The 26935-nt window shown below is 36.3% G+C and overlaps 1 protein-coding gene across 4 annotated transcripts in view; it reads left to right on the forward strand.

The window, feature by feature from the left end:
- The window catches only part of St18 (ST18 C2H2C-type zinc finger transcription factor), a 311874-nt gene that overhangs the window by 187999 nt on the left and 96940 nt on the right, over positions 1-26935 (forward strand). The window contains exons 2-5 of one of the 4 annotated variants that reach the window (XM_087185713.1): positions 4370-4412; positions 12444-12595; positions 19610-19664; positions 21840-21870. The exons of 1 other annotated variant lie outside the window; for it this stretch is intronic. In XM_087185713.1, the coding sequence (XP_087041839.1) occupies positions 19610-19664; positions 21840-21870 (86 nt within the window). In that variant the 5' untranslated portion in view covers positions 4370-4412; positions 12444-12595. Of the gene's footprint in view, positions 1-4369; positions 4413-5290; positions 12596-19609; positions 19665-21839; positions 21871-26935 lie in introns of those variants that run through there. 2 more of the 4 variants (XM_004837518.4, XM_087185714.1) reach the window with 2 other exon arrangements.

The following is a 26935-nucleotide window of genomic DNA, read 5'->3' on the forward strand; positions in this document are numbered from 1 at the left end:
ATAATACAGTATTATATACATTGAACATTGCATTTATTAGTCTTATAAGCTGTTCTAAACTATGTTTCCACCAACATCATTTTTGCCACAGTTGCATATTTCATCTCCAAGTATTTGATCCATTGTTCTTCTAAACTGCATATCACCGAGGCAGTGGTCTTATTATAATTTCCTTTAATTAGTCATCTGATCCGCTTTCAATGAGATAGCACTGTGGCTGAGCACCTGCTTATGGAAGGGCAGCGATGAAGCCCATCTTGCCCACAGAAGCTTGCAGTCGGAAATGGATGCCGAAGGTGGGAATGTACCCTAGGCGCTGGGATGGGTCAGGTGGAGCATCTGATGGGAAAACAAGCCCCAGGCTGGGGCAGAAAGTGTTGACAATATAAAAGAAAACCCACCCAGCTTCCTCAGGACAAGGGCTTCTTTGTAAGAGCACTCTTCTCATCCACTTTGAAAGCGCGTCACATACATCAGGTCTCCAAAACCAGGGGTTCCGTAGTTCTTCTGAAGCATTTTGCTCCTGACCATGCTTTTTCAGAGAAATGTGATATAACCTAAATGTAGGTGAGGTGTGAACACATGGAAATAGAGAGCAGAACGGTAGTCGTTAGAGGCTGGGGAGTGGAGAACGAGGAGATGCTGGTCAAAGACTGTGATGATTGGGTATTTACCCAATAAATAGTTGAGGCGATGGATATGTTAATCAGCTGATTCAATAAGTCCACTTTGTATATGTTTATCATAGTATCACTTTGTCCCCCATAAATATGGACAAGTGTAATTTGTCAATATGTAATAAAGAAGATAAAATTTTAATTCAATTTGATTTATTTTAAGAAGAACACCAAGAAGGTCAAATTCCCTCAGTAATCTGCCCATGCTAATGAGAGCCTGTGATGTAGGATCAATTGGTTGATGAAAGCCAGTGAAAATAATAGACTGCAATTGGATAAGCATAGGCCAAAAAAAAAAAACTGAAGTGAACTATACTGACCCTTAATTGCTCACATGAGACAGTAATAAACCTGCATGTCCAAATGACCAGCTTTTCATGGTCAGATTCATGATAATTCCAAAATACCACCCAAAGCAGGGATCAGTTAGAGTCCTGACATTCCCTTACAGGCTCAACTCATGACATCACATATCTTCCTTCTAAATTTATAGGCTTACAAATTCTTCTTTACTTGAACTGTACACCCCGATGCTTGTACTTTGTGGGCATTGTTTTTATCAAACTCATCAGATGGTTCTCCTAAGTCATCAAGAAATAAATTCAGCACTCACATCTCATCATTGTAATCCCAGCACTCTGGGAGGCTGAGGCAGGAGGATTACAAATTCAAGCCAAGCCTTGGCATCTTAGTGACTTCGCAAGTTACCATTTCAAAATAAAAAATTAAGAAGGGCTGAGGGTGTAGCTCAATGCAAAGGTACTAGGTCCAGTCCCCAGTACTACCAAAAAAAATTATATCTATCTATCTATCCATCTAGAGATAAAGAAAGTGTTTTAGTATTTTATTGTTTCTGATTTGTACAACAGAAATGTCTTCCATGTTAAAGTGGCACACACCATGTTCTCCTCTACTCACTGAAGGCTCCAACATTTGGCATGGATTCTCTCTTCCCCAAGAGAATCAAATAATATTCTATTACATTGGTATTGATCAAATTCTTTACTTGTGATATTATCCTCTTGTATGTAGGTGAGACTGATACTTTTAAAATAAGTTGATGGGACAGCGAAACCAAATCATTCTTCAGGGGCATTGATTACTTAAAATATTTTTGTATGTTTATTGATATTCGTACATGGAGCCCTATTCTCTCAGTTTTACTGGAGTACTGGGAAATAACTTCATGTTTCAGAACACAAAATAATCTTTCCTGGCTTGAGTGGATCAATGCTAAAACACCTAACTTCTGGTCAGTGAGTAACTTGCTGTTTGAGAATCCCCATCCCTTTTTTAAAAAACTGAAACACACTCAGGAAATCTTTTATTCTATAATTTCTCTTATTACTGTTCTCCTTTATAAAATATGTATTTCAGCAAACAATGCTGCAAAATGCTCTTTTGAGAGCACTAGTACTGAAATACTTACATGAACATCAATGCAAATATATTCTTAGTATTAGACTAAAAGGCTTTTTCATCCTCCAAGAAGTTTTTAGAATGTGTTCTTCAAAATAGCAACAATCAACACAGAACACCTCACATATCTGTATGAGAAACACATTGTACCATTTAAAAAATAAGTTAAAATTCACTAGCACTGGTAAAACATTGAGTGTCTTGAGGAAATTTGCATTGTTGTTAGACTTTTAAATTTGTTTTTATGTTATAATTAGTAATTAATTCATTCTCATATTTTATTTGCTTGTGGCAAGCTTCAATATTATGCAAAGTCTTAGGTTTATAATTTGTGAGCTTACTTTTGGTAATGACACCTGTAATGAAGAAGTACGTAATTGCTGTTTCTTTTTTGACATGAATGGCTTCATCTGAAGGAAAGATCAAGTTCAATAAGCCTTAAAGTGTTTCTCAGAATATATTTCAATGACAGGCCAGAACATTCACTTTTAATCTGTTCCTTTCTATCTTAAAACATTGAAACCAGGGCAAATAAATAACTCTAGAATAAAGTGGAAGTATTTCTGTTCTGTGGCGATGTAGAGTACCTCAGCCTTTGGAGGTTATGATTCTCCAGTATATTTAAGTAGTGAACAGTTAAGGCAATGGTTCTGAAGTGTGGTCCCTGAGGCACCACCACCACTAGTATCTTGATTTCTAGGGGATACAGATTCTCAGGCCCCACTTCAGGACCATGGAGTCAGAGACCTGGGCTTTACAAGGCCTCTGAGTGGTCCTGAGGCAGGCTCCTGTTTGAAAGCCACTGTCTGTCATTTTGCTAGTCCACATAGGGCCTGGCTCAGCAGGAGGCCCCCAGGCCTTTACAATGAATGCACGATGTCAAGTCAGACCTGGGATGTCAGCTTCAGTACCTGCAGGCTAGCCAGACATTCAGGCAACTGCAGGCATATTACAATTTGAGAGAGCCACTGACTTTAAGATTTTGTGATTTAGAACCAGGAACTTAGCAGTGGGAGAATATCCTTTATTCAGAGGCATTTGGGAAGCTATCAAAGTAGAACTCTACAGATTCTTGACCATTTGTACATCCCTCTCAGCTACCTCTGAAATAAAAGGGGAGGCATGTAAACTCTTTAGCTGCAATGTTCAAAACCACATAAGGGCACACTATTTCTACATCTTGAGATAGAAAACAGAGCCACTGTTTGGGTAAAAGTATTACCTAGGCAGTAAACCAGACAACCATCTAGGCACAGGTGAAAGCGTAATGTTCAAGTCTATTTTTTTTGGCAAAACTGTTAATTTTTCTAATTTACTTTTCATGTACAAACAAAGCAGTTTCAAGGATCTTTTTCTCTTAGATTGTTTTCTATATTTGAATCTAATTTTGTCACATGAATTTTTTAAGGACGTCTCTTTATCAGCAAAGGGAGCCACAAACTTCCAAAGCAATCCGCCTTCCATCCTGTGGGGTGATTGTCATGGTACTGAAGAACCAGTGAGACAAAGCTTTCTATGGGGTGACAAAGTTCCTTTCTTTCCAAGGCCTTGGCACTGTTTTGCACCTCCGGATGGTGAACCCCATGACCTGGCAGAAAAACAATAGTTGACTAAGTAAAACCTTATTTGTAAAAGTATTTTTAGCCTGGAAACACACGAGCATTACAGGATTTAACAACAAAAATCCTTTTGAAATCTTTGCGCAACCTCTCCCCCCCCCCGTATGTAAATAGGACTGTCACTCCTGTGTTTGTCCACAGCTAGAGCTCCAGATGAACCAGTGTAGTGTGTGATGACAGGAACAGCTGACTCATTAGTAGAGAGCAGTGAAAGGTAATTAACCCTGGGAAAAGTACAGCTGCCATGCGGGCTGTTCCTTTCTGTAGGATCTGATTAGAAATTAGTGTTAAACCACTGATTCTTCTTTTTTTTTTTTTTTAAGACCGTCATTGATAATTCAGTTTCATTCTCAGGTGTGTCCCTAGAAAAGGTTCTCAAATGTACTTACATGAAAAAGATCTCAAATCTAAAAGGTATTTTCTGATAACAGTAGACACCTGTTTATCTTGTTAAGAGCGTGTTCTTTCAAATACTATTCTATCTTACTATTGAAGATTGGTAGTACCCCAATCCATATTCTGATAGTCAGGTTGTAAATTACTTAAAAGGATTGTTTTATATAGTTAATAAGCTGTAGATAATTGCCATTTAATTTAGTTTTCTCTTTTTTTTTCCTTTCCATTTTAATCTCTGATGATGCTTTCACCCTGCAGCAATGGAAACTCTCCAGTTCAAATCCAATAGCTATTAGGGAAGGTAAGTGAAGACTATTTAAAAATAAACTTTCCCCAAAAAGAAGTAATCTCCATCTTTTCTCTTGTCTGTTTTCCCAAAAAATCCGTGACTTTTCAATGTCTTTCAAAAACAGGAGAAATTAAGAAGCTTGATTCTAGAGGACCGGAAAAGATGCTTGAGTGTGTTCATGTTGGTATCTTAGTAGTAATTTGGACTACATTCATATACATTTTTGGGAATGGTCAAACCTGTTCCTCTTGATTTACATCTTCACATGTCTGATAATGAGAAGTATTAATACTTAAAAACATTCAGTATGCACACAAGAGACTAAAAAATGGGAGTAGACAGGATCAATGGCCTCAAAGATATCCATGTTCGAATCCTTAATATCTATGAATAAATCACTGGGATTGAATTAAGAACTCTTGAGAGGCAGAGGCAGGAGGATCATTGTGAGTTCAAGACCAGCCTGAACTACTACATAGTGAGTTCAAGGTCAGCTTGTAGTGAGACCTTGTCTTAAAAACAAAAGCAAAAACAAAAAAAACTCTTGAGATGGGGCAAATACCCCAGATTTTTCAGGGAGGCTCAACTACTCACATGGTCTTTAAGAGAAAGGCACAAGAAAGAATCGGGGAGATATGGTATACTAAGGATTAAACCCAATCCACTGCTGCAAATTTTGAAGGTAGAGAAAGGGAGCCATGAGCCAAAGAACACAAGGGCCTCTAGAGGATGAACTGGCTTTCCATTTATATTCAGCAAGGAAACTGGATTCTGGCAACAGCTCCAATAAGTAAAGAGATTAATCCTCCCTTGGAGCCTGACTTGGTTCTACCCTGGTGAGACTACTCCAGACTTTGGACTTCCAGAACTATAAGGTAACAAGTTTGTACTGCTTTAAACCACTAAGCTTGTGAAAATTTGTTACAGAAGCAATAGAAAACTAATAAAGAGAAAACCAATAGGATCTATTTTATAGTGGGCAGTGTGAAGAATTGCCTGTGTTTGAATGAAGACAAAAATTTCTTGAGAGGCCAAAATTGGTAAAAAGTTTGTAGTTGTTGAAATAGTTATTTTGTGGCTATGAATGATGATTTTTGCTAACCTAGAGATTTCTTTCTTCTACTTTGTGACATCTCTCACTGTTTCTTGCCAAAAATTCCCCACATGGTATTTTTGTAAACAACTCAGTGCCTATATCCTCAGAGGTGTAAATGACTGCATGTTTTAGTGAATCTGTGTCACTGAGCAGGAGGGAGCATGACAGTGTATAAGGGGTAGAAGTCCAGGTATCTGCTGCAGGGATCCAGCCTGGACCTTGAAAGCAGACCACTGCCATGTGAATCCCAATTCCACCTCTACACAGGATAAGCCTTCCTTCCTTCGTGTGTAAAATTGATAATATTTCCCATAGGTCATGAAATAGTGAAATAGTGAAGAATATTTTAGTGAAAAAATATTTTAATGAAAGAATAAAAGAAAAAAATAAAAGAAAAAAAGAGAAAGAATAAAAGAGTATGTATAAAGTAATTTACAGGAGTGCCTATCCCCTGATGAGATCAATAAAGGCACACTGTATTTATTTATAAAATACTGTGTCACTTTACTCTTTTAATAAAAAATGGATTAGTTTCATCTTTTCTTATAGCTAATGCCATTTTCTCACCAATGTAAAAGTTCTCAGTTTGGAGTGTATGCTTATACTTGGTTTACTTTTTTTTTTCATTAAGTTTATTGGTATACTTGGTTTAAAATAAAATGCAGGTGTACAATATAGTCAGGACATTCTGGCAAAGTTTCAGTGAGAAAATGGAGGTGCAAGAACTAGAAATGGCACAGAGTTTCATTGATTGGAGGCCTTCCTAGACAGTTTTCTTTCCAAATCTGGAAAAACAAGACAAATTGTATTTTTATTTTACAATATGTTTTAATTCCTACAAAAGGGCCATTATAACTTGCCATAATTTTTTGTATAAATTAAGTAAAAGTAAACATTGGAGAAAATCTTACCATAAGATGTGTCATCCTTCCCATTTGCTCTTATTTGCCTTAAGAGAACCCATGTTTTCAATATAAGGGAAGAAAAACTTCTAGATTCTCCCTAGCTGGCATAGTAACCAAACCTATGAAATCTATAGTATCCTCAAGGCTTAATGTTTGGGCTTTTTGCATTAGATCCCAATTAATAAACTGTGATTTCAAGTATCTGAAAAGGATTACTTTTGGTTTATTGGAATTCAGATCAATAGAGTGTTGAGTGCCCTATGATAGCCCTAAAATTATGTTGCAATAAAAAGTCAGAAAGACACAGCCCTTCACCTCCTAGAGAAAATAAAGTGGGCACAAAGAAGTAGAACATCAGGCAGAATACAGGAAACAAGATGAGCACACTGTCAAACTACTGTTGGAATACCGTGCCCTGTCAACAACTGAATGGATTACAAATCACATTTCAGCAGGCAGATTTTGCAGTTCTGAGGTGGAAGGGAAAAATTCCTTGGAAAGTTACAAATGCAATCTACAAATTCCAAGTATTTACTTTTAGTCTCTAATTTGGCCATCTAGTTTCTTTGATCCTCTTGTAACTATAAAAAAACACGGCTTTAATGCATTGTTTAAGCCAATTTGAATACTTACGTCCTCTCAATTGGTCTTTGGGGACATTTATTATCTTAGTCAGAGTTTTCTGAATCTCTCTAGAGACAACTCTTTCAAGAATCATCATCTTCAGGAAGCTCTTCCAGGCTGATCTAAGTCTGTGCTCCCATTGTTTTTTCTGCCTCCTTGTGTTCTAAAGCTCTCAACTCCTTTGAATTCTCTGCTGATGATTTGTACCATGGAGAATAAAAGTTGTGTTTTATGTATCATTTTGTGCCCACTGTCTAGATGGGGCAACACATAGATTGCTGCTTAGTAACTGTTCATGGAACCAATAACAAGTGCATTTTAAGAGAAAGATACTTGTACTTTAATAATCTATATTAAACATTCCAGTTTATATAGTGAGAGTAAAATCCAGGGACCATTATGTAAAATTCTAATACCTCATTGACCTCAACAATTGAGAGTTATGTTATTTTCTTTGTAAACTTCAGTAGATTCTCTTATTTGGTATTTCACATTCAAATAATGAAGATAAAGGACTATATTCTTTATTTGTATTTACAGAACATGGTGCAGATACTAATGAAAGGTAGTTACTGTTGAAAAACAGCCAACTTATTGAGAAAATTCTAAAGAACCTCTTAAAAATGGATAAGGAAAATGTCCAAGGATATCAAGGATATTATGTGCCAATGTATATAATAAAATAGCTTAAATAGAGAAAATTCTCTTTAATGAAAAGCCTCATTTTTGAATCAACAAGTGCTCTTTGAACTTTATTAAAAGTGTTTTGACATTATAACTTTGTTTAGTATAGATTTACTCAAAATAACACATTTAGTGGCAATACCAGCCTTGAAGTTAAGTGGTTAGTTTAATAAAACAGAGTTTCCATAGTTACTGCAGGAAGACAGAGAATCACTTTTATTTCTTTGGAGGCCAGGAAGGGGCTTTAGAGAAAAAATTAAGCAAACAGATCCAGGCAAGTTCGTTATGGGTAGTTTCACACCTGATTGGCTTTTTAAAAGAAAGAGCTCTTGCTATTACAGGAAATTAAACCTTTCCCACCGAAGTCTATGGTGGCATGTTCAGATTTTCTCTGGGCATTTCAAACTGGATTCTGAATCAGAGGAAAACCTAGTTTAAGATGACCTCTCCATGAGATACAGTTTTGCTCATAGTACTTTGTTAGTAAACCATGTCCCAAACAAGCAGTTAAAAACACCAGACTAAAGGCAGCAACACATTGCTCTTTATGGCAGATCACACAATCTCTGGTCTAACTTTATTATTCACTATCAACATTTTGTGGACAGGCCTGTTGAAAGGGAAATTGAAAGTCATGCTGGGGAAGATGTCTTCTTGTGCAAGCTTCATTGTGTTCTCAGGTTAGCATTGAAAATATGCTCTCTGGGAGTATTCATGGAGGTCACTACTGCGCTGTCCTTGGCTTTGTCTGACCCAAGGAGTTCTTCATAGTTGACTACTGAGGAACAGAATGATGCGGTTTCTAGAAAGATCTCACCTTCAGCTCTCCAGCCTTTAAAGCAGCAGTGATTAACAGGACTTTTGCAAAGTTTCTATGTAGTTACAAGGACAGTTTCAATCTTCTGTCATTTTTTTGCATTAGCTATGATTATGCTTTTACCACAAAAATGCATTTGTTTTAAAGGTAACAATACAGACTGGGAGAATAGCTTATGTTTCATCTATATTTATCAGCACTCACTGTACATTTGTGTCTTCATTACCAGGAAATATTAAGGGACATTGTGCCATCTATTCCTGTTTACAGTTTATTATGCAGAGATAGGAAACACTTAGCATGTAAAATGAATGTAGAAATTATTCCTGGATAGAAACACGGACATTTCCCACTCGTTGGCTCTTTCTCCTCCATCACCGGATCAGAGTGTAATTGTCAGTAATCAGGCCTGCTTGCTGCTGATAAAACCACTCTGAATGCTAGCAGCCTTCTTTGTGTGATGACTCAATTATTCCAGAAGTGCCTCATCAAATCTGCCCCATCAGCTGGGCTAATAAATAAGGAGAAGAAACTGGCCCCCCAAAGCAAATTATAAATCCATTTGCATTAACCATTTCGCTGGTCCATGATCTCTGCAGAAATAAGCATGGCAGATTGTGTTAAGCTTATTTGAATATGTTTATAATGTTTTCAGCATGCAACTTTTTTCCCACAAGGTGTTGGAATTATCAGTCATGAATGGTATCTAAATGCAGTTATGTTAATTACAGCAAGGCTTTAAGTATCTTTGAGGGCTAGTTTGTTACTTAAATCAGGTGAAAGTTAAATCATCTCACAGGAAGAAATACAGGTCTTGCATAAGTTATTGGAATTGCTTCAGAGTTTAAGAAGACAGGGACTGAAAGGACAAATACGAAACACCTTAGTGCCTACTAGAGCAAGTACAATTATTTCGTATGCCCTGTATGACTTCAGCAAACATGTAGAGCAAAAATTGCATGTTCAGGGAGCAGATCAGAGTTGCTAGAGCCCTCCTAGCACTTAAAATTCCTTGAAAGAGTCTCTAGGGAGGGTAGAGATATCAAATAGCTGGACCAACCAGTAAAAATCAACTAAGCCCTTTAATGAAATATAGTACATTATTTGACAAATCTCATTTTATTCTTCTTTTAAAATTACCAGTTGTTCTGAATCACAAGTTTTATTTATATTTGAACTTCAGCAATTGCTCAGGGAAGCAAAAATACTAAAAGTGAATCATGAAAAGCAATTTGATTGTTAATATCAAAGAATTCATCCTCCTGAATATACAGTGATTTAAAATCTGAAACATTTTTCCTAAGAGTAAATGATCCCATTTTTGCAGTGGGAGCTGCTTTTCCTACAGCATGGTTCCAGTTTGTCAGAAGCTCTTTTTTTCTACTCCTACCGTGATCAGGCACCTAATTATGGGCTGGTAGTAAAAGTTAAGCTTGTGGTCAATAAATAGTATTTTTCTTTGCTTAAGGTACCTTAAATGACACTCAATACTCTTCATTGCTCTAGCCAATGAAGCATATTCCCTAATAATCAACCTGGAGAGCTGAGCAGCAGAAGAAAGTAATTTTCAATGGCATATTAAGTAACAGTAAGCTTACAAAAAAATTGTGCATTGATTTCTAAACATAGAATCTCTTGCTGTGAAGGAAAAAGCAACTTTATAGCTCACTGATTGGTAACTCTAAAATAAGGTGCTTACATTTTCAATAGAAATTTTTGGAGTAAAATGGCTGATGGGAAACTGAAGAATTCCATTGTCTTTCCAGTCAAAGACACCATCAAGATTATATACACATATATACTAGTATGGAATATAATGTTATATTATACTAAATTTGGCTATAAAATATATACTATTACATGCTCATATTGATTAATACAAAAATAAATCTAGAAACAGAACTTTCAGGAATTTGCCATAAAATAGGCAAGGGCAGTCCCCCCTTTTCATCATCACCAGTGAATAATTGGTGAAATAGTAACATGAGAATAGTGACTGAAACAGATTAAAACTGTCGGAAGTTGTAGAGACAGGACCTCAAAAGGGATAGCAATGCTGAAGTAAATATGCTGACTCTCTCACGTTTACTTGCTAAAGAACCAAATGTAAGAGAGGTCTTTAGAGATTGTATTAACACCCTAAACTTTGGAGAGGGCTGCCATGCAGCCCCTGTCTAACTAGGAGAGAAGTGGCTGATTTCATCGGTAGGCAAACTCCACAAAGAAATTAGTAGTGGCAGTGACTTCATATTATTTATATTATGAGCTATAAGCACTATATATATATATTTCATATTAAATTCATTTGGCCCTTTACCAAATTTTTCACTTTGTCTTCAGCTTGGAGGAGTTTTTTAAAAAAAATCCTTTTGAACTATGAGTAAGTCTATGATTCTCTATTTTGGGAATGCAATTTACGTAAGTATCATATAACTTTAGATCCTTTATCTCTCAATAATTAAATAAAATATAAACTATTTTTTTAAAATCACAGGGCAGATTCATTTACATTGTATCACAGGTTTGGAAAAGCAGGTACTAATCCACAAAGCAGCTGGAAAGACTGAGAGTTCCTAGTTATTGGAAGCTAGGAAAGCAGATGAATGGAGTACTTGATGATGACTTCATGTAACAAGTAAAGCCAAGTCATTATTGGAGAGAACACACCCTTATTAGGTTACTAATAGCTTGGTTGTCATGTAGTTTCATCTTCTAAGATTGCTTTTCCAGAAAAAATACGTGTCACTGCAAATGTGTTCATCTTAGCTGATGGAGGATAGAACTAATTCTGTTCCAAATTCTGGGAGCTTGATTAAGCTTCCAAGTCTTAGGGTATTGGTCTTAAAATGTGTATTTCCCAGTAATCTTTTATTAAGTTCTTAACTTTTATAAAATTATTTAAGATCACCAGCCAAAAAAAAAAAATGAAAGAAGACCATTAATGAAAGGAGGATTTTAAAGTCTGTTTCATATGATAGCACATAGGCAATGCAGAAAGGGAACTAATTTCAGTGGAAGATTTCTAAGGGTATCTTCAAGATAGAACTTCCAAAGAGCAGGTGGGTGGAGTTATTAATGACAGAGGAATGAGAGGGCCTGGGGGCTCTGGTTCCCAGTTTGGTGTGCTTTGACTTCATGAGCCCTTGTGTGTCAAATCATATTCCTAAACTTCTATTTTTCCGGGCACCCTCTGCACACTTCTCCAAGCTGATCTCAGCTGCGCTGCCTCCACTCTGTCCCCAGGGAAGGAAGCCACAGCAGATGGGGTTAGGGGCAGAGGCCTGATGCGTCTGACAGCAAACGGCTAGGTTGTTGAGTGGAAGCTGTGAGCGAGCGTCAGGAAGCTCCTTTTCCCCTGAGACCCAACTAACCACTGAAGAAAGTTGAAAATGAGCCCTTTGAGAAGCGCTGTTAAAAGTAGTAAAAAATTGCAATTGTGCAGATGATGTGCTGCTGTGTGCTTATTCGGATGCTAATGAGTTTGACATTAGGGAACTCGGAGCCTTTACAGCTACTCCCTTATGTGATTCAGTTCTTTATTGGCAATCTTTGAGAAAATAAATGGAAAATGTATTGCTAATAAATACATAACACGATAGGGTATTAGACAAAAAGCCATTACTTTCAGGATTTAGAAAGAGCTTTGTTCGCTAGTGTGACTGTTTTCCAGGATCTTTTGTTTTAGGTTAGTGTATGACAAACAAAAGGGAATAGGCAGGTGGAAAGCTCCAGAACTCTCTCTAAACTGAGGGTGCAATAGAATGGGCCAAAAACATTTGTAGAGAAAGCCTTTTTTAAAGTTGCCGTCAACACACAAACTAAGAATTTCCAAGCTCCTGTGCAACTTTCAGTTCTTCCATCCTGTGCAGCAATTTGCACTATTGCATGAGAGAGTTTTCTCTTCATTTGCCCTCCAGAAACTACAGTGGATGACTTGAGTTGATGAAGCATCTGCTTCATGTTTGGTCAGAATCTACAAGTAACACAGACATCTACGGTTGAGAGGCCTGCCCCTCCAATATACTGCAAAGGGTAAAAGACTGGACGGCAGAGATCCTCTATAAGGAAGGTTGGTTGCTTGAGTTTTCAAATACCAGCTCGGCCAGGTATGAATATTGTAAGCATTTACTATCAGTATATGTGGCATTGGAATAAATAGGCCTTCCCTAGTATGTTGACTGCAAAACACTGAATTTCAAAATTTTCTCTCAAGGTCCAAATGGCCTCATGAAATTAGATTCTGTTTCTATGCTTAAGGATAAACAGAAGGGATGCAGTTCTGTGTTTAGTGACTGATGACAAACTAAACCAAGGGCAAATCAGTTCCTTGGAAAGTGAGTTAAAACATTGGCCAAAGGATTAGTAGTTGTTTTTGATGGCCTTATTAAGAAAACCTCTGAGTAACAAAAGAATACCTTTTATCTCTCATGACTTCTTGAACATAATACATTGCAAATATTGTCTCAACCTTTTCATATTGGTGCTTAAAAGTAAAAATAATGCCAGTAATGAGGCTGAAAGGTTCCTCAGTGGTAGAGTAGGCTTAGCCTGCAAGGGAAGGCCTCTGGTTCAATGTCCAGCATGGCTAACTAATGAATACATGAATGGAATGGGGGTGGGGATGTAGCTCAGTGGTGGAATACCTGCTTAGCATTTTGGTTTGGTCACCAGAATCAACAACAACAGTAATAATAATAGCAGTAACAAAAATAATAGTCTGTCATCCAATTTTCAAATTAAATTATGTTTTGGTAATGAAAACAAAAATGAATTTGGCTTACTTTTAAAGCCATAAAAATCATTTCCTCACTAATATATAGTATAAAAATTTTTCATTCTGTTTATACTACAATCCAACCAAATTAGAGGTTAAAGTGTCGATGCATTGTTTAATATCCATTTCAGTGTTTGTTTTTGCTCATCTATTTATTTTTTCAGCCTGATATACTTTTCTTCTTTTATTTTTTTCTTTTAACAGAATGATTTTCAGAATTTCTCACTAACTTGGACAGAGACATTTAGTCACTGAGGAGGGCAAACTGAGTTGGCATACAAGTTATCTAGAGAAAGAGAGCAGTAGGGCCACTTTTTTATTGAAAAGTAGAATACATAGAAAGAAAACTAATTAAATCAAAGAATTTGTATAAAGGCACTGCTGTACAACAGTGCTCCACCTCTGTGGCTTTGATTTGAAATTTATTGTTAGTGCTGAATTTAAGATTGTGATTTTTGTCAGAATCACAATCAGTTTAATATTTCAAACTACTAAGTCCATGCAGTCCTCTGAGCCTCTATACCCTTTTGCATATTGAGCGGTATGTGTTATTTGTTCACATATGTTTGCCATTAAAGAAAGGGTCATTGTTAAAATAGTTTTAAAAATCCAATTTGAATTCATTTGTGCTAGAAATTAGTTTGCTCAAAAACTAAGTGCAAATAAGTAAGATATTTTTAAAAGTATGATTTAAAGAGCAGTACAGATGACTTCTGTAATTAATTCCTGCAAATACTGAAAAGTAAGGAATTTGGTTGTCCCTAAGAAAAAAATGTATTTAAAATAATGTATGCTTCTATAAAGGAGTTTATTTTCTAACATTTGCATATTTTACAACAGATTCAGCTCAAAATTTCAGCAAAAAAACCACTTTAAAGGTCCTTTTAAGTGTGTCACTTTCTCTAAGTTACACTTAAACAGAGCATATTTTTAAAAAAAATCTCCTAAAACATAAAGCTGGCAATTATCCCTAATGTCACAAAGCTGTAGCTCTAAGGCCATGGTACAGCAACTAATAGAAATCCTTGGCTCACGTTGGTTACCTAAGGGAATAACAGAACTATTTGCTGGAGTCGTTTGGCAAAAGGACACAAACATATGGCTTTGGTTTATATTCAACATTGCCAGTTGTACAAAGTTACAGAATGAAGTCTACAGAAGCAGTGGCAGCTCAGAAATCAGAAGAGAAAATCAAAATAAATTATCCTCCTTATAACACCACCCAAATTTGTTTCAGGTCTAACATCTCTTTCCTTGTTAAATGTTTCCCAGTGACTCTAGAAAATTCCCTTTGAAAATCATCTCATCTTTGAGTAATGTGTATGCCTCGGGTAGAGCTATTTCCTAGAGAACTGTACTTAATCTGATAGTGGACTGAATCTGCTTTTTCTTGAGATTTGGTGTTTATGGGGATTAAGAGAGATTGGAGGAGACAAGAAGCATCATTAACTCTTCAGTTTTCTATACAGAATTAAAGTACAGTCTAATAAAAGGCATAGAGGAACAGAGTGTTGATATCAGGAATAGTAGGCCCTAAGTAAAGGATGGGAAATATGTCATCAAAGGTGGTGTAAAATCCATTTTAGGTTAGAAAATAGATTTTTTTAAAAAACTATTTTTAATATACTCCTATTCTTTCCAAATAATCAATAGATGTTTGAAAAGAAAACTAGAAAAGTAAAAAGAAAGAGTAGAGAAAACACACATTTAAACATTCTAGCTCAGTATTCTCTGTATATTAATATTTTCCTTTATTAGTATTACAGCTCATTTCCCCCCAATTTTTCCTGTGTAACTGGTAAGCATCTTTGCTGCCATTTTAGGCTAACTCAAAACTATGTTTTGAGCACATTGAGGCCAGTGTCATCAAAGAAAGGGCACTCACTGTCAGACTCTTTCTTCCTCAATCCTGACAGATTTCATCCTAACATACTGGCACAAAATAGTTGTCTCATTTTCTGGACATAGTTTTTCCCAATTTCCTTGGTTTCTCTTGTCATTTAAAAAAAATAGTTTTGAAAGGGCAGCATCCACTGAGAATAAAGGGTTCCCCACGTGGACCGCAGGACCTTTACTTAGCAGCCATAGAATTTAATCTCACCATCACTACAAGTTCCTGAGGACTGAAAGGACACTTCACAAAAATAATGTGATATAACATACAAAACCACATTGTTTCAAGCAAAGAATGCAATGGTATCTGGTTAAGGAGGAAAATTGCTGAACTACATGAGCACTTTTCGTGTTAGAAATCCCTACAGAGATATTAACTAGACAGTATCAATTGCATAAGGATTTTCAGAGAGTGCCCTCAAAACATGGTGATCACCATGATTTTTCTTACAAATATTAAGAATCTCAAGCCTACTTATAAGTATATACTAACAATATATTGAGTTTGCTGTGTAGGGCTCTGTTGAAAGGAGAAAACAAAACACCACCAAGAGATTTGTTCTACTCAATTAGTAAGCAGTGATTATATATTTCCTTGGAGAATTGGAGATTGTTTTTATTTATTTATTTCCATTAGGGTAAAGTAGGATTTTGAGTGAAAAATAAAAGGGAACTAAATCTTCCCACATACCAGTTCTTTGTATTGCGCCTTGAATCTCTGCCTTTCACAAAGAAGCAATTCTGGGACTTCCTCTTCAGCCCAAAAGAAGGTACCAGATCTGTTTATTGCCTCTGATGTAAACTCCAGCAAGAAGAGATGATTCAGTACAAATAACTAACTAGAAAATCACTTTGTACCTCTCTATATAGGTTTGTAGGTATAGAAAGATGTTAAATGGGAACTTTGCAAATTCAATTTAATAATTAAATTTTATTCTATGGTCATTTTTCTTCTTTGTTGCCTATCTGCTTATTTCCATTTCTGATTCTTACACATCTTTCTTCCAAATTTTGGTTCTTGCCCTTCTTTATTTTATAATTTTTTTCCTCTTGTCATTTCTCCTTGTATTTACTCTTTTCCCTAGAAAACTGGAAAGTGAAGCTTTTTAAAAAGCTCTTGGCTTTATTATGAATGAGATACTTACTTATCAAAAAATAATTTTTCTCATTTCTATATTAATATTATACAAAATATATCCATCCTCATAGATTAAATAGAACTGTTCTTAAAGAGCAGTAAAGTTTATCTATAGTATTCTTATCTCTATGGATAAGTAGATTGTTACAGGCAGGAAGAATCCATTGTAGGAATCTCAAAAAAAGATCTATTGTTCTCACCCTTAAACTATGAAATGAGGTATACAAAAGCCCTAAGAATTCTGGAGAAAGGTAGGTTTTCTAAAGTAAAATTTTTGTTTTGAGACACATAGTAACTCATTAAATTTTACAAAGTTAACTGCTGACTTTTCAGTAGTTTATGGGGCCTGGGAGTAAAGATAATCTAATGTCCTCTTCCAGTGGAAAATAATAAAGTTTTCCACAATAATTAGAATTTTCCAGGTTGCAGTATATGTTATTTAGGTCATTTTCCTGAATCACACCATAATCATGTGCCTCCTCTATAATTCTGTAGGAATTAGAAAGAATGATAATCTACCCATGACCCAAGTCTCAAGACATACACCGAGGTAGGCCCATGACCTCTAGGGACACATGTCTTGAACAAGGTACTCACTGAATCTAAGGTTTAATTTTATGAAATCAAGTCTACACATTGGCAAGTTATTAGAGTCCATGGGAATAATGCAAAAGAAGAATATTTAGAAATTTCTACTCCCTGTACAAGGTTCCAGAGAACAAAAATCTGTTTGAGGGTTTGTTTTTGTTGTTACTATTTGTTTGATTGTTTGTTTTACAGTACTGGGATAAACCCAGGGCCTTGGGTGTGTCAGGCAAGTGCTGTACCACTGAGCTGTACCCCCACCCCATGAAGATCTGGTTTTGAATTGAGATGGATGAGGAAAGAGAACCATCTTATAAATGTTAAAACCTTCTACTCCTAAAAAGAGACTCACATGGGCTCTAGGGTTCCAATATTCTTACTCTCCAGCGCACCGCTAGACAGGATGATACACTGAATTTAGTGTCGTTCTGCCAGTGTGAAGGAGACTGGGAAGATGCAATAGACAGCTTGTAAATTATAACCTTGATCCATTTCACTGCTGTAACTTGGCCCACAGGTTAAATTTGAAAACTTCATTTGACAAATGAGTTCTCAGTTTATCAGCTTTTAGATGTATGTGCTACACCACCAGGAGAACAATAGCTCAACAAAATACCCTTATGAGACCAGCTTTCCAAGCAGCCAAGGAGAGGTCCGTGAATATTTATGCATCCTTTCCAATGACTGTAATGGGGAAGTGGCTGCATGGGGTAGCAGCAAGACCCAGGCCCTTGGAGAGTGAATTGCAAAATAGAACTCAGTTTAAAACTATTAGAAGGAGCGTTGCATTAAGTATGTTGGTGAAACTTTTATGTGTGTCTGCTGGTGCTCTTGGCAGTGTGTGTTTCAGTTTTGGTAAAGAAACTCAGGGAGTTCAACCTTCCCTTGCCTTTGGGGGGATTTTTTTCAGAGTGGCTGAAGAGGGAAAGTTAATAGCACCCATGTGGCAGGATAATAGACTCGGGTTTGGGGGATGCTCTCCCATGGGAGTAGCTTCCTCAGACATATTTGATGGGCTTCATCATTTCAACCCTCACTTGCTACTGCTCTCTCTTAATCTAGTTATTCATGTGGCACATGGAGGGCGTTGTCATGAGTTGAGCCACTTTGTATGCAACAGGGGCACTCCTGGGAGGGGGGCGATTTCATAGGCGGCGCTCGCCATCATGAGTAAACCAAGCCATCCTAAGCTCAGGCGGTGTCACATCTGTCATAAATTCATGTGGTTTTAAAAGAAAATCAGCAGGAAAAAAAATCACTACTGTTTTACTGTTGTTTTCTCTCATTGTGTAGTTTTAAAATATTCATAACAATGAACCATTTTATTTAGACTAAAGCAACTGCTGTTCACCCAAAGCAGTGAACACTTTTTGTTTGCTAATTTAAAAAGCAGTTTCAACAATTGGTATGGTGTTTATTATGAAGCAATGACAAAAGAGTTCTGGTGGTTTTAATAGTTTTCGCTTAGGAGAGCTGTTGTTAATTTTGTCTGTAGTGTTGCAGGTGAAAAAATGCACAATGGATAAATAGTCTATATTGGTTTAACTGAACCTAATATATAGTGTGTTCTGGAGTTGTTTGTCTCAATAGACTATAGTAATCAAAAGTAATGAACCTATTATGTGCAGGACCTTGGAGAGTGTCGAATGGCAGTAAAAGTGTGGCACATAAAAGGTTTATTAAAGGAAATTAAAGTCCATCATTGCCACACCTGCTCCCCTATTACAAGTCTATGGCAGGTCAGTGCTTTCAATCACAACCTAGCCTCTGAGAGCCGAGACGAAGCTCGCATCGCCATGCAGTCACATCGCCTCCCTGCCCCGTCAGGATTCAAGGATGGGAGCCACAGAGCATGCCTTCTGCCTACCTCTGGTTTTCACCGAGCAGAACAACTTATTTATATTTACGAATTCCTTCTGACAATGTGCAGAAGTAAATTAAACTAGGAGATGATTAGCAGATTCTAGTGAAAAGGTGGCTGTTGTCAGGTCAGAGTCCATGAAAACAAAAGGCTTTGAAAGTCCCTGCTTCCCTTTGATAATTTATTTGGTTACATGTAAAACTTTTAGTGATGATGGAACTTTGATGCAGACATGCACCTCACTCTGATTTCACCTTCCTTATCCATGGGAATGGTTAGAATCCATATTTTTCTGGAATTCTGGGAGTGAATGTCGGTTGTTGTTGATGGTCAGAACTTCCATTGATATATTCTGGGTGCCTTACAAGGGTTTGCCTTTATGTTGTTTTTTAGACAGGCAATCATTTTTACTAACTTAGAAGTATATATTGAAAAGGGTCTAGCAATGTAAAGGAATGAGGGTTTAGTAATCAGTTTGAAATCTTTTAGTTTGGCATGAGAGATTTCATCCCCTTCACAAGCACTGTTGATCAGACAATCCTTTTTCTATCTTTATAATGCCATAAGATTTGAATCACTGGAAACACTTGTGGACAAGGACATCTGCCCTCTTGTTCCTGTTCTCTCTGTTTTCCAACAGCTATAGATGTGACTTTAAAACTAGTGGGATGCGAGGGCAGTCACAGTTAGGTCCTGGTAGAGCCAGATTCAAATTCAAGAGCATGGAAAGCATCTCTGCTTTTCATAATTACCTTCAGAACTTCTAATTATGTGTTTTCATATTTTGGTCAATGTCAAAGGACTGACCTCAGGATTTGTGTTCATGTTACAGATGGATGCAGAGGCTGAAGATAATATGCTGCGTACTCGCTCTAAAGGAACAGAGGGTGAGTTAGCAAGCAGGTTCCAGGACACTGTGCCCATCACACCGTGAAAGATGGGAGTGCCAGTACTCTCTCCCTAGCGTGTAGTAATAATGGTTACAACTTCCTCGGGGCTTCTTTCATTCAAATCAAACCAGAACACTGGCTCTAGGCATTGAAAGACAAAATATTATGAACCAAGAGTAAAAGGACTCTGAAAGTCCAATGATGTGTGATGCTAATTTTTACAAAATGCAATACCAAATAGATTTGAACATCGTGCAAAACATCCTAAGGTTCAGCAAGACAGGAATGCTTGATGGAGACCTTCAGAATGTGGAAGTGACCTTTAATAACCAAAGGGAAAGACTGAATTGTTAGTTTATTGCCAAAGCTGGTTTTGATTTTTATGTTATCTGGTTTACTGACTCCCAATCTATACTTAGTTCAAGTAAAATAATGATGTTTGTTTTTGACTATCCCTGCTGGGAATTTCCAGCAGCTCTGCAAAGTAATGTTTGGAAGGTTTAACTTGCCGGTTATCCCTCTCTTTTTGTAACCAACAGATGGTAATGTAATATTGAAATATAAACAGGCCCTTGATGATCTAAACATCTGGAAAACAGGATTGACTGGCAATAACACCCCTTAAGGAAAATAACTTTTATTTTAATTAGCTATATTTTGGTGACCCTTAATTCTAAGTGGAAAACTGTAGGTTCCCCATGTCTCTGAAAACACTCTGGATCAGAGGCTGTAATGCTGAGGAAGAGCTGAGCTCTGGCTGCCTGCATCCTCTGGAAGGGTTTTGAGATTTACAGTTGAAAGTGGCTAATGGAACATATATATATATATATATATATATATAAAATAAAGAATAATGCTGTACGTGATATGGAACTTTACTCCAATGAAAGCTTTGTTCTGTATTATTTTCTAGTTTGGGTTTATATTACTCCTAAAGTAAACACATCATTTTTTTGTTTTGTTTTATTTTTGAGACAAGGTGTTGCTGTTAGTCCAGGCCAGGCTTGAACTCTCTGTGTAGCCCAGGCTGACTCCCCTTAGCCTTCCAAGTGCTGGAATTATAGACATGCACCACCACATCACATCTAGCGTTAAATTCACTACGTTCTATTGTCTCATATTTAAAATGTAGTATTTCTAGACACTAAATTTTCAAGTAGCAAACTTCTCAGTAGAATATGAATTTAAGAAAAAGGGGTTGTTGGAATTTTAAGATAAACTCATGCCTACTGTTTGTATCAGGATTCTAGAGATTGAATTTGAGTACTTCAAATCTTTTATACCAATGTCTCAAAGCACTCTGCTCTATCATACTTTCAAAATGTGGGGCTTTTAATTTGCAGTTCGTTTTGGACTTTGAATTCTTTTGGCACATGCACACACACCCTTAAATAGAGCCAAAATGTTGTTCTAGAAGAGAAATGACTGTTTCTCATGAAGCGTGAGTAATCTTGAAAACCACCTGTTGTCTCCCTCCATATGCTGCTTATCCTCGGTGTAGGCAGGTATTTATAAACATGAGCTCCTTTAGTTCCCAGCTTTTCAGTCAGAAAAACCAAAGCTCTTTTCTCTGTGAGCTTTTCATTTTTAAAAGGTTGTTGATGTCTGAATCTTATTTCTCTCTTCTTGTGTGTAGGAAATTTATGGAATAAAATCTTGGGATTTATTCAATTAACAAGGTCTTGCCAGTTTTTTATGAATCCTTGTTCAGACTCATTCAATATGTAATCTTGGTGATAGGTGTGGAGCTCTTGCCTAGCATGTAGGAATTCCTGGATTTGACCTCCAGCACTACAAAAAAAAATCTTAATTCTTTTGAATAATTTCCTATTAAAAATTAAAAGTAAGTTTCACTGTAAACTTCATGCAAGTCCTTTGTGTTCTTATAACTTTCCAGTGGAACCCTAAAGGCAGGTAGGTGGGAGATCAAATCTGTCACTGTCAGGACCCAGGGCCACTGCAGGCATTGAGCCCAGAGTGACTCTATCTCAGGACACACTCATCTGTCCTCTTAATTCTAAAGGATGAGAACAAGGGAATGATCAGTTCACCAAGTGAGAAACCAAGTAGGGTCTGTACTAACCATTTATTTTGGTTATTATCTCTAAGTGGATGAAGAGGTTCAATCATTCAGTTTTAAAAGTTATCTACTTCTTTTCTTTATGTCTACAGTGCCAATGGATTCTCTAATCCAGGAACTCAGGTAAGATCTTCCCTACATTATTTTTTTTCTCATATTTATTGGCTTTAATTATCAGAATGATTCATATTTCTCAAGCCTCAGAATCCTTGTTTTAGAATAAGGAACAAGCCACAGGGCTTATTTCACCTGCACTCTGTCTACGCATGAAACAAGCAGAGAAGAGGACCAACCATATCCATAATAGATCCAAAACAATTTGATCTAATATTCTCTGACAATAAAACACAACATTTTGCTGTAATGTGAGTAATTTCCCACTTTTCTTCATGGAGCGCAGGCTGCCACACACTTCCTATACACCTTGTATGGTTGATTGGATTTCTCACTGAGCCTTAGTGAACTGAACTGTTATCTCTGATTAATGGATTGCCCAATTCTAAGTTATCTACTTTTCTGTTTAAAATAATTAGGTAATTCCATCAGGTAACCATATTATATATTTTTACCTATACATTACAAATAGGTTTTGTAAGTGGTTCCATGCATTTCTACCTTAGATGCCATAACTCAATATTAATGCCTCACAGTATTCCAAATACAATATTCTACTGTATGTGTTGCAGAATACATTCAAATTGAATTTTCTTTTGCAGAGTCTTTGTCAAGTCATACTTAAAAGAAAGTACATTTAAAAAAAGAGAAATGCATGCTTAAGATTAGGATACATTTTCTGTCAGGAAGAAGATGATACCCTTGCTCATTTTTTAGGCTTACTATTACAAATCTAGACAGTCCCCAATCCACTATCCAGTCCTCCTTTCTAAAAACAGCAATCATCTCTATGTGTTCCTCAGGAAAATGCTTGGAAAATGAAGGATGTATAACCTTATCAATAACCCAGTGTTCAGAAAGAATGCCTCAACAGTTTCCAGAGTTCCTTCTCCAGGCAACTGTGTGCCCAGAGCAGACTCTCTCACCTCCTTCCCCATTACCTGTGACTCCTTCTATCTGGGACTTGACCTATCTGTGTGGTGGAATACCTTTGAGAATTCATGCTGATGCACTTTTTTTTTTTTAGTACCAGGGATCTAACTTGGGTTCTTGTGCTTGCGCAGCAGGCAGCAAAACCACTGAGCTAAATCCTGGGCCCTATGCTGATGCTCTTTTCTGTGGGAGTTTGCTAGAAGGGACTCTATAGTCCCACCTGGGTTATCGAGGTCATCATTAAGAATTTTAATTTTTAAAGTATTTTGAAGAGTAGGATATAGAGCACACATTTGAACAAGATCCAACTGTTGAATTACTTGGCTTGTTTAAATTTTTGCTTTAAATTTGCTATCATATAGAATTTCTATCTTTTTGAGGAATCTATGTCCCCCACAGAAGGATTGAGAGAAGTTTAAAGTGATCACTGCTCAAGATATATCAGATATTTTCAGTACCTGTGACCTCGTGTGGCTCGTGTGTACCTTGTGTGCCTGTGACTGTGTGGCTAACTCACAAATCATCAAGGGACTGACCTGTGTCAGTCATTTTAGGAAATCAAACCATTCGGGTGCAAAAAAGTGATGTGTAACTTTAAAAAAAAAAGAGAACTTTTAAAGAATTAATGTGTGTGCATTGACCTAAAAATAAATATATAATTCAGAGCGAAAAAGAGAGGAATTACCAGACAGAAAGTAAACAGATGGGGGGAAATTTTTAATACAAATTTGTACAAAAATAGAAATTTCTGTTCAAGCATATATTAGCATTAATAATTATATAAAGCTAATATTTATTGAGGTCTTATGTGCCAGGTACTCTTTTTTAAAGTTTTATTGGTACATGTTTGCAATATGTAATGATTACATTCACCGTAAGGAAGTGATACATGTACACGACACATTTTATTCCCCTTCTTTCCCCCCCCCACTGCCTCCTTTTATTTCTCCAGCATCAGATTCATTTATTTATAAGAACTCATAAAGTGAATTATCATACATACCAATTGAAAACCAGACTAGTGTGTGCCAGATATTCTTGAGCTTCCTTGATCACTCAGTTACCTCATTGAATCCTTACAATCACCTTATAATGGTGAAACTGGTTATTTCAATGTTCCGAGGAATAAAGTATAACAAATAGTTTATGTAACTAGCCCAAGGGTACACAACTACTAAGTAATCCAAACTTCGGACTCTCCAGCCAGCTTTTCAATCACCAAGTTACACTTTCTCTCATCCATAGGTCATAATGTTTGGAATATAAATCAAAGGGAATATTTCATTGCTTAGGTCCTCAACCAGCTGAATTTTCAAAGTTCCACTCTTTAAACCTTTTCAACAGCCTTGTTTTCTAAAATTTGGACAAAGAATATATTTTATTTAAAAATAAATTTTCTGTTATTCTAATTCTCTAAAAATTATTTTTGTCAAATGTTCCATGCCTAATTTGTTAACAGAACAATTCAGAAAGATGGTGATAATTGTTGGGAAAATTCACAAATAAATTTCCCTATTTTTCTTTAATAAGGGCCAGTTTATAGAAATTACTAACCAATCATTTAAAATTTTGTTATTATTTATGTTAAACAGAATTATTGTGCTTAGGCTAAATGGGTGCCAAGCAATTTCTTAAATGATTTAAACTGACCCAGAAATGGAGTCAAATTAATGTCTTATATGAATCTTGAGGGGAAAGTATTAATCTATATGAAAGCTTATATTTTTAGTGTCTTTTTAATTTTTGTGTAACTTTTGTATGAATTCATCCATTTTCTACAATTGCTCTTCCAATTCACTACAAATTTAAAGTTGTTGTGATCCAGAATGACAACCATGTGCCTGAATTCTGAGTAGCCTTAGGAAATACAGTATATTTTCCCTGGTGTAAAAGTATGGCTATTTTGTAGAGAACAGTGGCAACTTTATTTAGTCCTTCTTTTTAGAATGCATTAGATATGTTATTGCTTCCCGAGAGACTACTTACAAAAATACTAATACAAATGAAGCTAATTTAAATATACTATATATTGTTCATGGCACTAATAAAAATTGATACTGACATTCTCATCTTCTTATTATACTCTGTGTCAGCTACTATCATCACCATTAAAAAAGCAATTTATAACCACAGGCCTACCTTTAATCACATTCCTTATTAGCATTTCTAGTCTTTCCTCTAACACAATTCAGGTTACAGGTGGTGTTGAGAAAGCTCTCTTCGTCTTTCTAAATCATGACCATTGCATTATCTCTGCTCTTTTCTTTTATTACTATTATCCTTAATCGGAACCTCATGCTACTGCATTTACTAATATTGGTAATTGTCTCATGCATTGGAAAATGTTTTATACCAGTCGAGCCCCCTCCCTGTAATTAGGAAAATATATTCTGGCTTCTGAAATGGCTTTCCTATGTCAGTCCTTAGAGATACAAATGAATACAAGGCTCTTAAATACATTAGAGTTAATCCCACTGTCCTTTTGTGGTTTATTGGTACTTAACAATGTGTTGACTTAAATTTTGTAATGCAAATTTTAAATTTGATGCTTTTTGTTTTTTATTTTTTACTTCATTTGAAAGTTCACCAACTTCTTGTAAAGTTTTAAACTGCGAAATATTTTATGAGCTATAACAGATTTAAGAATAACATTTCATCAGTATATGAAAACTTTTATGACTTACAGATTCAGGTGGCTTTTTCTTTTTCCTTCTATCTTATTTCATTTACTTCAATCCTTATTAGTTCAACATTGTAATACTTGATAGCTTACTCTCCAATTTCTCTCTCTTTTAAAATAAAGTTTCCTTTTAAAGTCATGATTTTATTAGACCTTACTGCAAAAAAAATTTGGGAGACAACAATTAAAGGGAAAAATGAACAGAAACTTATTAATAATAAGTGTTCCACAAATCTATCATAAATTTAGATTAAGAAAAAAGGAGAAACCATTTTCTTTCCTTTCATCACTGTGATTTCCAAATGCAAGGCTCACAGCACATTTGGAGTATTTAGTAGCATATCTACTACATTTGTGTTGGCAACATACCTTTCTAAATATTCTGACCAAACTTGTAAATTAGAAGCCAGGAAACTGACACTTAAAGAAAAATCCATTTTTCCTAAAAGTCACTTTGTGGGGGAAGCCAAGTTGACAACCAAAGCAGCTGATGGTACAGATTTATGTTAGAACAGTGTCCATGCAGAGAAGGGGAATTATGCACAGCCAGTTGGCCCACTTCCTCCATCCTCCTGGCCTACACTGCTGAGTAACTCAGACGCTCTGTGTCTACACATGACCTGGAGTCCTGACTGAAGCACTCCAGGAAGAGTATGCTATGTTTCCTGTACTGTACTTACTAGGATAGAAATGTACCTTCAAATATATCAGGGAAGCTTTTGATAAGAATAAACACAAAAAGGAGTTTGTTGTTTAGCAAGAAAATTCAATGAACTGTAATGCTGTCTCTATTTAAGTATTAGCATAGCCACTTAGCTTTGAGCATTGAACTTGCTGTTGAGTGGACCCTCAATAGATGTATATTAAATAAGTTGTTGAAACAATGTGCACAATACCTAATTGCAACAAACCTGTGAGGCAGGCAGGACAAATGACGCTATCTGCATTTAATTCGTGAGCTGAGTTCAGGAAAGGTGCTTTATATCCTTTACCTTTTTTCCTTCTGTGCTCAGTTATTATCACAAGATTGTCAGTGGCTTCTGTCAACCAATGGTTACAGAAGTTGAGATCCTAAGGCACTAACATCTCTAGAAATCAGAACTGTAAAATATCATCACTGCAGAGTGCATGTGAGGGTTTACTTGCAGCATTCCTTTAAGACTTTTCAAAGTTTGCCTCCAGAGATAATGTTTTTATCCAATGAGCTTTTTTCTTCTTTTAACAAACATCTTTTTACATGGCAGAATTTGCCTCTCTTGACTGTGGAATGAATATATCTTTCAGTATTTGTCCACTCACTGCTGCTTCTTCTCCAGAATAGTATTAGGTACTGAAGTAGATACTAAATTAACAGCATCTGTGATAAACTCAGAGAATTATGTAATAACATCACTGGTGGTGACATAGACAAGATGCTGCAGGCAGTTAGAGAAAAAAATCACTTCCAACTTGGGGCTGAAA

This window comes from Heterocephalus glaber, unplaced genomic scaffold (assembly GCF_053883595.1).
Source record: "Heterocephalus glaber isolate CG9 unplaced genomic scaffold, H.glaber_assembly_v1.0 deba00000281, whole genome shotgun sequence".
NCBI classification, from domain to species: domain Eukaryota; kingdom Metazoa; phylum Chordata; class Mammalia; order Rodentia; family Bathyergidae; genus Heterocephalus; species Heterocephalus glaber.